Source organism: Oryx dammah, unplaced genomic scaffold, assembly GCF_014754425.2.
Source record: "Oryx dammah isolate SB20612 unplaced genomic scaffold, SCBI_Odam_1.1 HiC_scaffold_3, whole genome shotgun sequence".
Classification (NCBI taxonomy): domain Eukaryota; kingdom Metazoa; phylum Chordata; class Mammalia; order Artiodactyla; family Bovidae; genus Oryx; species Oryx dammah.
Window position 1 is genome coordinate 21,586,706 of NW_024070187.1, and position 14,456 is coordinate 21,601,161.

The following is a 14,456-nucleotide window of genomic DNA, read 5'->3' on the forward strand; positions in this document are numbered from 1 at the left end:
GGCCGCAGGGCTTTCAGACGCCCGCCCCCACCCTCCGCCTGGGGAAGCTAGCAAGGATGGGGACCGGCTGAAGGCTCGGACTACCTGTGAGCCGGGCGAACCCGGTAATACTCTCGGGCACTGGCAGCCGCTTCAGATACGCGGGGAGCTGCACCTTTACGATGCGGGCCACGCTCTCCAGCACCATCCTGGCCGGCGGCGTCCGCTCCTCGCCCGACTCCCGCGGCTCTCCGGCAGAGCTGCTGCGCCTGCGCCCAGAGCGGAAGCGGCCGACCGGCGCTCTTTGCCGGGACCAGGCTGGGGCGGGGCTGGGGGCCCCCAGCCCGGAGAGGTGAGCTGCTCGGCGCCGATTGGCAGCGGGCCGGTGACGTGCGCGCCCCGCGGAGGCCGAAGGCGCGCGGGCGGCCGCGGGGCAGCGAGGCCCGCCTCTGAGTCTTGAGGTGGAAGAGGGCCTTCACCGTGGGCATTTCACGTCCGGAGGCCCAAGAAACGATACTGTGTCCGAGGAGGTAAAGCACGTGAGAGTACAGTGTAACCGGAAGGTGCCTTTCAAAAGTGAGTTTCTCCTGGCGTCGCTTTTTACCTCGGGCCACGACCCCAGAATTGCAAATTCGCCTTAGAGCACCCTTTCCCCCCCGAACCCAGCAGCGCCTAATTTCGCTCTCTCCCCTCTACAAATCTGGCTTTTTTTTTTTTTTTTTTTAAAGAAAGAAGATACCTAAACTAGGCACTGCTCACAACCTTGCTCCTAGGCTGTTTAGTGCCAGACTGCTCTGAGGCCTTGACTCAGACCAGACCCGTTAGAGTCCTTACTTAGAGATCTATTTCCAGTAGATAATTCTTCTTCTGTAGATCAGATTTTTTTTTTCCGGTTAACTAAAACTGGGAAAGTGGTAAAAGAATATGAAGATTTAGAGTTTCCCTTATTTCATGTTGTGGGGCTTCTGCTACAAACTAAAGTATCCTTGGAGAGCTTTAATTTTTATTTAGGTTTATTAACACCGAAAAAATAGAAAGGAGATAGCTTCAGTCCCTTGAAGCACCTTCCTTGACATGACTTTGTTTCATGTTTTTAAAGTAAGTATCCGAAGTAATGCACTTGCTGATTGCATGTTGTGTATTTGTATCTTAATAACCCAGCCTTATTTCCTGTCTGAACCCTGCTTGACCGACGACATAGAACAATGAACTGCACAAGGGCCAGTATTTCACCTTGTATGACTTAAAATGTAACAACCAATTGTTATTATGTAAGTTTTAAAAAAATTTTCTCTTGTTATTTCATCCTAAAGTGAAAAGGAATTTTTTTAAAGTAACTTTTCATTCTCTGGACTGTTTAATATTTGTTATCGTCCTTCACTAAAAAAATCCTCAATAAGAGAATTAATTGAAATCTAGATGAATTGATTTTCTGTCATTTTACCCTGGTCAAAATTGTCAAAGTAAAATTATAATGGAAATTTCTACCAAGATGTTTAGATACAGATTCATGTTCATGAGCTAAGGTAGTATAGAAGTGATGATTGAAAGGTTGGTGTTTACATTCAGATTCCTTTCAGTTCACTCCTGGGAGCTTACTTTTGATTTAGCGGAAGAAGGATCCTGGAGCTTGTTTATCCTGAAAATGATGAGCTCAACTACCTTGTCCTTAAGACTGTTGTTTTGGGAGGTGGTTGAGGCAGGGTGGTTTGTGGGAGTGGAGCCATTAGGGGAAGAAAGCTTAGAGAGGCCACTAAATATTCATTTCTTATTTAGAGGCTTTGTTGTCTTGACAGGAGCTGTGTTAAGTGAGCTGTGTTAAGTGAGATTCCTAAGGCCTCTAAGAAGTTTTTCTTTAAAGGATTAAGAGATATATACCTCAGTTAAGAGGTATATAATAAAATACTCAAGTGCCAAATGACCAAGTCAATGTAACCAACACCCAGATCCACATATACAGAATACACCAAACACACCATGGAGTCTCTCTGTGTCCCTATTAATCACATCCCCTTGCCACCACCACCACTATTCTTCCTTTCCATGTTCTTACATCATATAAAAGAAATTATCCTCTATGTAGTTAAATTATCCTCTATGTAGTTCTTTTGTGACTGACTGCTTTGAGCAGTGGATAGCTGTTTTGCTATCCAAGTAGAAGAAATGCAGTGAATAGAAGTCTATATGGATGAAACATTTTTCTTTTTTTTGTCTTAAAATTTCAAGATGTGTAGACATACATTAGCTATTTCTGAGGCATTAATTATATATATGTATATATACAATGTATAAAAGGAGATAGTTCCTAACCCCACCAATTAAAAAAAACCCTTATTGTGCATTTTAGGGAACATTTTCTTACATTCCCTTTGCTTTAAATTTTAAGCCCTGTTTTGTTTTATTTTTTAATTTCCACTTCATTTCTACCACCCTACCTTCTTGGCAGAACATAAAGTAGAGGAGCTGAAGGTAATTGTTACAAACAGAAGTGGCAGGCTTGTCTGACCACCATCTAATGTTGTTGTTAAGTTTTTAAGTCACCTCCAACTCTGACCCCATGAACTGCAACACACCAGGCTTTCCTGTCCTTCACTATCTCCTGGAGTTTGCTCAAACTCATCTCCATTGAGCCGGTGATGCCATCCAACCATCTCATCCTCTGTTGCCCCATTCTCCTGCTCTTAATCTTCCCCAGTATCATCTTCTGATGTAATACCCAACAAAATGTGGAGTTTTTAAAATTAATTAATTTGGCCATGTCACATGGTGTGAGGGATCCCCAACCAGAGATGAGACCCACACCCCCTACAGAAGGTCAGAGTCTTAACCACTGGACCACCAGGGACGTCCCAAAATCTGGTTTTATTGTAAGTGTTTATTTCTTATATTTAGACCTCATCTTTAAAAGACATAAAGTTATGATCAGAAAAAGCCAGACAAAATAGTATGTGGATATGTTAAAGCAGTGATTAGTATTAAGAATTTGAGTGAGCAGACTTCCCTGGTGGTCCAGTTTCTGAGACTCTGTGCTTCCACTGCAGGGGGAATGGGTTCCATCTCTGGTTGGGGAACTGAGATCCCTCATGCTGTACAGCCCCAGGTTGGATAGGGGAAGAATGAGGATTGGTAATCCTTTGCTTGCTTTATGTCCTAGCTAGGCCCAAATTTCTACTTGCCTTACATGCTTTCCTAGAAACTCATCTAGTTCTGTGAATTTATATATGTTAAGTAAGCTGATACAGCCCAAACCTCTATTTCCAGCCCACATTGTCTAATACTAATCCCAAATGCCTCCAGGACATCTTTGGGCATCTTTGTCCATTTTTCTATTGCTTTGCTCATCTTTTTCATTGATTTATGTTTTCTGGATAATAATACATTATAGGTTGTGTTAGTTGCCTGTCATCTTCCAGTCCATGCCTTTTCTCTGGCATTTGTTATGGTGTCTTTTTTTACACTGAAATTTAGTTTGAATGTAATCAGATTTATTCATCTTTTCCTGTATATTTTTTGCTTTGAGTGTCTGATTTAAGAAATCTCCTAAAGAAAAGAAGTCATTTCCTACCTCAGAATGACAAAGATATTCATCTTTTTGCTAAAAATTATAAACTTTTATTCTTCATATTTTATTCTTTTTTTAACTCAATCTACTATTTTTGTGCATAAGGTAGAGATCTAATTTATTTATTTTATATATAAACAACTAATTGTTCTAGCAACAACTATTAAATAGTGTGACTTTTCTTTTATAGTTTGTAATGTCATTGATTTCAAATCAGATTTCCACACATCCATGGACTGTTTTTTCTTTTTCATTGGTTAATTTGTATGACCTCTATTATATTATCACACTATCATAATTGCTGCAGCTTTATTATAAGTGTTAATACCCAGCAAGATATTAACAATGGTTAATATTCACCTATTTCCTTGGAAATGCCAGATTCTTTCCTACTGTATATGAATTTCAGAGTCATTTTATTAAGTTTTATGAAAAACTTGAATGTTACTGAAAATTCACTAGGACCTCAGTTTCTCTTCTGTAATATGCTGATAGTAATGGTTGTTATGACTAGATTTAATTAATTTTTTTAGTGTGTGTGCTTAATAAATGGTTATTATCATCAGTATCATCATGATCAATGAACGAGCATTTATTCTGGCTTTGAGATCTTAAATTTGTCTTCTAACCACAACTTGCTATACTTGTTTATACATTGTCCACTCCGTTACTCCCTCTAACCTTATTCTTTGACTTCTTCGATATATTTAGTGTTGAAACCATTTCTATTTTTCTGGCTGTCAGTTCATTCCTGGCTTTTTTTTTTTTTTTCCCCATTCCTCACAAAAGTTGCTCCAGATCTTCACCATTCTTTATTATTTACTTATTAAGCCTTCTAAGTTGATACTACCAGTCTTATTTGTGTTCAGATGACCTTGATTTTTAGTTACTGGAGATTTTTTCCTCACCATCATCTCTGAATGTGGCTATAATTCCTCCTGTACTTAGCACTTCCCAGTCCTTCAGGTCTACCAGCTCCCTATGTTCTAGAACTGATCCTCTAAGATCTTGTTCCATCAGTTATCTTCCCTCAAATTTTCATTTTCTTTCTCTCTGCTGGTCCTATAAATTGGTGATTTCCAGGTTTTCACATTTCACCAACCAATACATTTTTAAATTAAGGAAGTGAACATGGGTTTGCCAACTTTTCATTTTGTCAAGAAAAGATATTTTAAAACAGTATGCTGCTGCTACTGCTAAGTTGCTTCACTCGTGTCTGACTCTGTGCAACCCCATAGATGGCAGCCCACCAGGCTCCCCTGTCCCTGGGATTCTCAAGGCAGGAACACTGGAGTGGGTTGCCATTTCCTTCTCCAATGCATGAAAGTAAAAAGTGAAAGTGAATTCGATCAGTCGTGTCCCACTCTTATCAACCCCATGGACTGCAGCCTACCAGGCTCCTCCGTCCATGGGATTTTCCAGGCGAGAGTACTGGAGTGGGGTGCCATTGCCTTCTCCAATTAAAACAGTATAATAAACAGCAAGAAACTGATTAGCATCTACTACCGGAAAGTAGTATAGCATAATAGATAAGATCAGAAGATTCTGGAGCTAGACGATTTGGACTAGAATTCTGGCTGTGCCAGGGTAGATTATATAACCTATAAAATGAAGATAATACTTACCTCTTAAAGTTGTATGGTATATACTAATTCAGTGAGTTAATATGTACGAGGCAACTGAAACAGTCCCCGGCACATAGACGTGCAAATAGTGTTAGCATTTATCTTCATCATAGTTATCATTTTTACATCACCATAAACACATCTTTTTTTGTTGTAGCTGCATCTTGTTTTGTTTTTTACAGCAGTTGCTCTAGGGCTGCACAGTGTGTATGATAGTGCAGTGTGCCAATGCTAATCACATGTGGCTCTTGTGGCGGGGGTTGGTAATTAAGATTGCTCTAAGTATAAAATTCCCGTCTCTTTCAGAATTTTCCACAGTTTATTGTGATCCACACAGTCAAAGGCTTTGGCATAGTCAATAAAGCAGAAATGGATGTTTTTCTGGAATTCTCCTGCTTTTTCCATGATCCAGCGGATGTTGGCAAATTGATCTCTGGTTAAACCAGCTTGAACATCAGGAAGTTCATGGTTCACGTATTGCTGAAGCCTGGCTTGGAGAATTTTGAGCATTACTTTACTAGCATGTGAGATGACTGCAATTGTGCGATAGTTTGCGCGTTCTTTGGCATTGCCTTTCTTTGGGATTGGAAGGAAAACTGACCTTTTCCAGTCCTGTGGCCACTGCTGAGTTTTCCAAATTTGCTGGCATATTGAGTGCAGCACTTTCACAGCATCATCTTTCAGGATTTGAAACAGCTCAACTGGAATTGTATCACCTTCACTAGCTTTATTCGTAGTGATGCTTTCTAAGGCCCACTTGACTTCACATTCCAGGAAGTCTGGCTCTAGATGAGTGATCACACCATTGTGATTATCTGAGTCGTGAAGATCCTTTTTGTACAGTTCTTCTGTGTATTCTTGCCAGACTACCTGACCTGCCTCTTGAGAAATCTGTGTGCAGGTCAGGAAGCAACAGTTAGAACTGGACATGGAACAACAGACTGGTTCCAAATAGGAAAAGGAGTACATCAAGGCTATATATTGTCACCCTGCTTATTTAACTTATATGCAGAGTGCATCATGAGAAACACTGGACTGGAAGAAACACAAGCTGGAATCAAGATTGCTGGGAGAAATATCAATAACCTCAGATATGCAGATGACACCACCCTTATGGCAGAAAGTGAAGAGGAACTAAAAAGCCTCTTGATGAAAGTGAAAGTGGTGAGTGAAAAAGTTGGCTTAAAGCTCAACATTCAGAAAACGAAGATCATGGCATCTGGTCCCATCACTTCATGGGAAATAGATGGGGAAACGGTGGAAACAGTGTCAGACTTTATTTTTTGGGCTCCAGAATCACTGCAGATGGTGACTGCAGCCATGAAATGAAAAGACGCTTACTCCTTGGAAGAAGAGTTATGACCAACCTAGATAGCATATTCAAAAGCAGAGACATTACTTTGCCGACTAAGGTCCGTCTAGTCAAGGCTATGGTTTCCCAGTATTCATGTATGGATGTGAGAGTTGGACTGTGAAGAAGGCTAAGCGCCAAAGAATTGATGCTTTTGAACTGTGGTGTTGGAGAAGACTCTTGAGAGTCCCCTGGACTGCAAGGAGATCCAACCAGTCCATTCTGAATGAGATCAGCCCTGGGATTTCTTTGGAAAGAATGATGCTAAAGCTGAAACTCCAGTACTTTGGCCACCTCATGCGACGAGTTGACTGATTGGAAGACTCTGATGCTGGAAGGGATTGGGGGCAGGAGGAGAAAGGGATAACAGAGGATGAGATGGCTGGATGGCATCACTGACTCGATGGACATGAGTTTGGGTGAACTCTGGGAGTTGGTGATGGACAGGGAGGCCTGGCGTGCTGCGATTCATGTGGTCACAAAGAGTCAGACACAACTGAGCAACTGAACTGAACTGAAGTATAAAATGCTTAAGGGGACCCCATGCTGATTTCTGGAGCTTTTTTCCTGTGTTTCTCCTGCCTTTCTCTACTCTGTAAAGGTAACAAGTAGAGAGACAAAGACTAGATTGTTCAAGTTTATAGAGAGAAAAAGTAGATTTCATGTGATGCATATAGAGATGAATGTGTTAGACTTCTCAGTAACAACTCTGGAAGCAAAAGAGTAATGGAGAAATGCTGCACAATTCTGAAGGAAAATTACTTATAATTTAGAGTTCTGTACAGGCCATGCTGTTACTCAGATACAAGGCTAAAAGAAATTATTTTCAGTCCTAAAATGTCTCAAATATGCAGTTCACACATCCTTTCTAAAGAAACTAATGAAGGATGTGTACCACTTACATGACAAACCAAGAAGAAGTAGGACATGTGATCAAGGAAATAAGCCCAAAGTAAAAGAAAAGTAAAACGAATTGCAGATTGATAGACTGGAACTGTAAGATGAAATTAATGGGATACCTAATAATGTTTGAATAGAATGAAAGGAGACTTACCCTCCTGGGCTCAAATCAATGATTATTACATGAACAACTAAGCAAGTCTTTTTTTAAAAATTATTTAAATCTGTCAGTTTATGTGTTAAAAAAAATTTAAGGATAAACAAAACTTTTTTTAAAAGAGGATTTTGATTTTGGTGTTTGGCGTTTTTATACTTCCCCCTTTTTTTGAGGAACCACGTTTTAACTGCCCTGCCTTACCCACAGCATTAAGAGGAAGAGGAAATGCAGCAAACTGTAAATAAAAGCAAAACTAGAGAAACAAAACTGGTATTTTAAAATTAATAACAACTGGTAAAACTTTAAAGATCATTTTCCGTAATACTTGTGGTGCTTAAAACAAACAATATACACAAGCGCCTGATAGAAAATTCCTAGAGACATGGTAGAGTGAACTTGGAAAAAAGGCTTTCTATCCTATAATAGAATCTATGAGTGTGTATTGAGATGCCACTTTTGCAGTCATTGACTAGGCAAAGATTATAATTTAAAAGTAAATACTGGAGAAGAAAATGGCAAACCACTCCAGTATTCTTGCCTGGAGAATCCCCATGGACAGAGGAGCCTGGCAGGCCACAGTACATAGGGTCGCAAAGAGAAGGACGTGACTGGATGACTTAGCATGCATGCACACTGATATAAATGTGAACTTTTTCAACCTGTTTGTAAAACAGTCTGGCAACCTGTATTAAAATGTTTTAAACTAGAAATATCTTTTGTCCTAGCTATATCTTTCTTGGGAATCTGTCCAATAGGTATAAAATATGTAAGTGAAAGTCACTCAGTTGTGTCCTACTCTTTATGACTGCATGGATATATAGTCCATGGAATTCTCTAGGCCAGAATACTGGAGTGGGTAGCCATTCCCTTCTCCAGGGGATCTTCCCAAGCCAGGGATCGAACCCAAGTCTCCCACATTGTGGGCAGATTCTTGCCAGCTGAGCCACCAGGGAATCCAAGAATACTGAAGTGGGTATCCTATCCCTTCTGCAGCAGATCTTCCCGACTCAGGGATCAAACCAGGGTCTCCTGCATTACAGGCGGATTCTTTACGAGCTGAGCTACAAGGGAAGCCCTTAAAATCTGTAAGGATCTGTCTATAAGAATATTCATTGTAGCATCATCCATAGTATCTAAAAACAAGTAGCAAAGTGAAAGCTCATTATTAGGAAAATGGTTGAGTGAATTACAGTTTTTGTCTCCAACAAAAGGAATAAATTAAAGCAGTATGAATTGAACTGTGATTTCCACAAGATACTACTACTAAATGAGAAAAAGCGAGATGAAGAAAAGTGTGTATAATGTGATCCCAGTCTATAAGTCAGCAGCAGCAGCACACATAAATGTTTACATATTTGTGTGTGTGTATGTCTACACTCAAAATATTTATATTTGTAGATATGTATATATATATACACACGTGTATTTGTATATAACTATATGGGGGAAATAATGGAAAATACGTATTACTTGGGATATAGGTTTGGTTGCTTAAAGACCAACATAATAATGTTTATTTTTTTTAGTTTATTTTTTTCTCTTGTAACATTTCAGAGATAATCAGTTCACGATTGATACAGCAGCATCAGGTGTTAGGGATCCATCCTCATTCTAGCTCGTTAATCTGCTATACTCAATATGTGGCTTCTATTTCATGGCCTAAGATGGTTGTTTCACCTCCTGCCAAGATGTATCTGAGAATGGGAAATGGAAAAACAGTATACCTCTTCTTTTTAAGGGCATGTCACAGAAGTTGCAGCCATCATTTCCTCTTTTGGCCAAAATGTAGTTGCATGGCCAGACTTCCAAGGGAGGCTAGAAATACAGTCCTTGCCTGTGTGGCAAAGTACTAAGTCAAAACTTGGGAGTTAGGAAGAGAAGAAAAAAGGACATTGAGAGACAACAGCAGTCTCTGCCACAGCAGACTAGATTATCTTCCTACATTACAAGTCAACCACAAATTTAATGGCTAAAGTCAAGAATGATTTATTATTTATCACCATTCTGTGTTTTAACTAGAAAGTTTTTCTGTTGTTTCTTCTGGGCTCATTCACATGGCTCTCTTCACATGGTCTTTCATTCCAGACTTATTCACAGCATAGAGGCCCAGGGCAGAGTTCCAGAAGGTGACAAAGGAAGCTGTAGAGCCTCTCTAGGCCTCATACACAGAAGTTGCGCTGAGTCACAGCTACTGCATTCGGTGGTCAAAGTAAGTCACAAGGAAGGCTAGCCTAGATTCAAGAAGTGGGGAAATAAAGTACCTTTTGATAGTTAAAGTGGCAAAGGCACATTGCCAAGAGGCACAAACAACAGAGGCATGATACACTGGAACAAATATTGTAACAATCAAGCATATGACAGTTTTATACTTAACACGTATATGTAAATTTGTGTTTGTCCACATAGTCAAAGAAATATAAATAAGTATAGTTAAGCAAATTCATGGTGTGCAGATATGACAAATATGACCACATCACTCTCTCACTTATTGCTTTACAGATTAAAGCCCCAGCCCCTTGGCCTGTACCATTTCTCCTATATTACACTATCTCCCAGGAGATGTAATGAAAACCAAGCAGAAAGATAAGTCATTTCTAGCTGAAGTGCCTGGGCTTCAAGTTAGTTGTGGAATCTGAACCAGGCCTTCAAGGAAGTGTTTGAATTGATGGCGAGGGGCAAGTAGGCATAACTGGTAGTTCCCAGTCTTATTAGGACTACCCTTTTAAAAAACTGAAATACAGCATACTGCATAAATAAATGCAGTATCTATCATAAGTAAAAATATCCCTCTATCCACCACCCAAGAAATAGAATATTATAAGTTACATAGAAACCTTTTATGTGACATCCCAATAATTATACTGCCCAACCTCTTCCCCAGATGTAACCACTCATACTAACTTATAACCGTAGATCCGTTTTGACTCATACATGAATGAAATTATATGTGTATTTGAACCATTATATTTATAAGGTTTATCTAAGTTGCTTGTAGAAGTAGTTTGTTCATGTTCATTGTTATATTCCACTTGTGGATAGGCTGTCTCTGTCCATTCTGTTGTAGCTATTTGAGTTGTTTCTACTTTGGGGTTGTGTGTGCATGCGTGTATGCTAAGTTACTTCAGTTATGACCAATTCTGTGCGACCCTATGGACAGTGGGCAGATAAAGTAGATTTGTAGTACCAGTTAAATGCTCAGTTCTTCCAGTTTTCTTACACTGAGGTTAGGATTGATGAGAAAGGAGTGGGGCCCTGAGACATTGAATGGGGACAGTTGGGCAGACAAGAATGAAGCTTTGGGGCAGCTCTCTCATAAGTTGATTCCTACTGTCCTCAGAATTTACCCTCACCACCTCCCAGTTCCTCCAGGCAAATCCCGACATAGCTTCCCCATCAGAGGAGTATGCAGCTTGCTCTGGCAAGTGATAACCTACAGAAGAATTAAAGATCTTGCTGTTTTGACCAATGAGAACCCGAGGAGTTAAATTTGAGTATCTCATCCAAGTCACAGATTTGGTACTTCTTGATGGGGAGAGATTTGGTCCCTTCAAGGAAGAACCCTGCAACGCAGCCACAGCGGTATAACCATTGATCTTCTTCAGACCCAGTGGTCCCCAAACTTGTCTGGACATAAGAGCACCTTAGAATTCTAAAGCCAAGAATACACCCCAGGCCAGTTAACTCATAATTTCTGGGGGTGAGAGACAGGCCTTTCTTAAGCTCCCCCAGTAATTCTGGTGAGCAAGTTAGGGAATCATTGCCCTAATCCTTCTTCAGTGGCTATTTATTGGTTAGAATAGGGGCCCCCGAGAAAGTCGAGTGACAGATGGAGTCCTGGCCTGAGTCTGCCTAACAGCCCAAAGAGAGCCATACTGGTTACTTCTCCAACCCCAGATGTGTGGTAAGAATAAATACATTTTAATAACTGAAGCAATCTTCATTTTCATTTCCTGACCAATGGAGTGAGTGTGGTTATGGTAGGTAGGACTAGATGGAAGTTCAGAACTGATCGTTACCACTCCCTCTCAAGACAGTAAAAGAAAAGCAGTACAGAAATTAGTGCCCCCGTGCTGGCATGGCAACTGATAACCATATTCCCATTTAAATTCCCTGTGTGATCACCAGATGGATCATGGAGATGACAATGTAAAAACCAGATGGGTAGTGAAAGATGACAGTGGATTATTGCAGAGCTTAATCAGGTGTGGGGTGGAGGTGGGAGGCAACTGCAGTTGTTCCAGCTGTGGTATCTTCATTGGAAGAAATTAATATAGACTTTGACATGATACATAGGTATTGATCTGGAAATGTGCCCTGCCCCCCACTCCCACCTCCTTTCTAATCAGTAAAAAAAGTCAAAAGCATATTGCACTTAAATGACAGGGACAACAATAAACCCTAACTGTCTTATCTCAGGGCTATGTCAACATCCCTGTTGTTTCTGTGGTGTAAAGGGACCTTGACCATATCACTGTGCCACAGAATATCATACCAGCCGTGGTTGGGGGGGTTGTGATTAGGCAGGGGTCCACTGGTACTGGAAGTTCCCATGGTAAGAGATATTAAATGAAGGCTTAGGTAAGTTCCCGTAGGGGAATTACAACACAGACCCTTCGGTTTGGGAATAAGGACATATCTTCCTCAGCCAACAACATTTTGTTTTGTTTCTTGGAAAGGCAGCTCCAGATTTGCTCCTGCTACCTGGTAGGATGGAACACGTGACCATGGGACATCAAGTGACTGCATGAATAATCACCCATCATGAACTGATGTCATCTGATTCACCAAACCATACAGCTGGATGAGCACAGAAGCAGTCCACTCCCTGTTAGACTGGGAACTGGCTACAACTAAACTAAATGAGCAGGTGACTCAGACTCCTGTAGTCCCTGACCCTGCTCCTTCAGCATTTCTCCCCCAACTCATAAATTGGCTTCAGGAGGAGTTCCTGTTGACCAATTAATGGAAGAGAAAAAAGTGTGGGTCCTGTTCATTCTTAAAAGAATCTGCAGTGAGCTGGCCACAGCTGGATGTGAACGGTCAGTAAAACCACCACTCATTAGTGGCCTTAACACATGATAGTAAAGGGAAATCTTTCCATAGAGAATAACTTTAGGAGACATGGCCTGAGGTAAGGGTATTTACTGGTTCGTTGTCACTGGCTTATGAGTTGACAGGCTAGGCGAGAACTCAGAACAAATTGGAAAACTGGCCAGTTATGATACAATAACCTGCAAATTAGGGATGCTGGCCTAAACAATAAAGTATATGCTTAGAACCCATAATCAATATATGGTGCTGCCTTCCCCAGAAGGTGTATAGAGTGGAGATGAGAGTAGTCCCTCTATTTTTCAGTATGATGAATTTTGTAAAAAAAAAAAAAAAAAAAAAATCAGGTGGCATGTTTTCCAAGTTTGGTGAAAAGCATAGAACTATAAATCCACGAAGCTCAGTAAATCACAAGCAGAAAAGTTACAGTGAAAGTCACACCTACGCATGTTATAGTCAAGCTGATAAAATACAGAAAAACAAAAGCATCCAGAGAAATTATACATTATATGCAAGATGACAGTTGTATTTTTTTTTAATAAGCTTTTTAATGGAAGCGTAACATATGTATGCTGCTGCTAAGTCGTGTCAGTCGTGTCCGACTCTGTGATCCCATAGACAGCAGCCCACCAGGCTCCCCCGTCCCTTGGATTCTCCAGGCAAGAGTACTGGAGTGGGGTGCCATTGCCTTCTCTGAACATATGTATAGAAAAACACAAATACAGTTGTTTAGCATGACATCACAAAATGAAGGTAACTATAGTCACCACCCACATCAATAACTGTGTTCCTTCCTAGTCATTACTCTTCATCCTTCCCAAGGGTAATCACCATCCTGAATTTTAACACCAAAGATTAGGTTTGGTAGTGGTTAACCTTTATATAAATTGAATACATAATGTATGTTTAGTTTCTGGCTTTTATCTAACATTGTAAGATTTATCCATGTTGTTACCTGCAGCAGGTAACATACATTCATTCATTTTCATTGCTATACAGTATTCAGTATTCTACTTTATACCACATTTATTTATCCATTCTACTGTTGATAGATATTAGAGATGTTCCTACTCTTTGGCTATTAGGAGCGCTTCTGTGAACATTGTTGTGTATGTCTTTTGGTGTTCACACGTATGCATTTGTGTTGCATTCTCTTATTATGCCTAGTAAACCACTGGAGGAATTTTTTGGTCCCTGAAGCATCAGTCTTAGTGCTTTGGAGGTTTTAGTACTCAAGGGAGGAATGATTCCTAAGAAACATGGTTTCAGTGAATTAGAAGTGGTCATGGCCTGCTGGCAGGACTTTTTCCTATCATTAACCAATGGGGAGGGTGGTGCGGGGGAACACTACTGACAAAGGAGAAAGATTCCTTTTAAAGAGGGGAGCTTTGATTGCTGTTGCATAGTGGAGTGAGTAGGACTTTACATGGAACGTATGATATTCACCAGTATTCTCTTGGCCAACAGTCAATGAAAAAACTAGGGTAACCCAAAAAGGACCTCCACTTGGTTTCATCTTATAAGAATGAATGTTTGGATCACCCTACCTGGCTCAGACGGTAAAGCATCTGCCTGCAATATGGGAGACCCGGGTTTGATCCCTGGGTCGGGAAGATCCCCTGGAGAAGGAAATGGCAACCCACTCCAGTACTCTTGCCTGGAAAATTCCATGGATGGAGGAGCCTGGTGGGCTACAGTCCATGGGGTCGCAAAGAGTCAGACACAACTGAGTGACTTCACTTTCACCTGGTAAAGAATTCCATTCAGCTTAGGTGCAAGCAAGGAGTGAGAGAAACCTAGATGGGTGGTGATAGAAAGCAGCTATGCTTATGA

The 14,456-nt window shown here is 40.6% G+C and overlaps 1 protein-coding gene and 1 long non-coding RNA gene across 2 annotated transcripts in view; one reads left to right on the forward strand and one right to left on the reverse strand.

The window, feature by feature from the left end:
- Positions 1 to 453, reverse strand: part of CISD2 (CDGSH iron sulfur domain 2) — a 15,966-nt gene extending 15,513 nt beyond the window's left edge. Inside the window, exon 1 of the mRNA XM_040237784.1 lies at positions 85 to 453. Coding sequence (XP_040093718.1) covers positions 85 to 187 — 103 coding nt within the window. The 5' untranslated portion in view covers positions 188 to 453. The remainder of the gene's footprint in view (positions 1 to 84) is intronic.
- LOC120861882 lies at positions 387 to 13,822 on the forward strand. The gene is made up of 2 exons (XR_005720645.1): positions 387 to 555; positions 12,251 to 13,822. It is a non-coding gene; the product is annotated as an uncharacterized LOC120861882 (long non-coding RNA).
- The last annotated feature ends 634 nt before the right edge of the window (positions 13,823 to 14,456 follow it).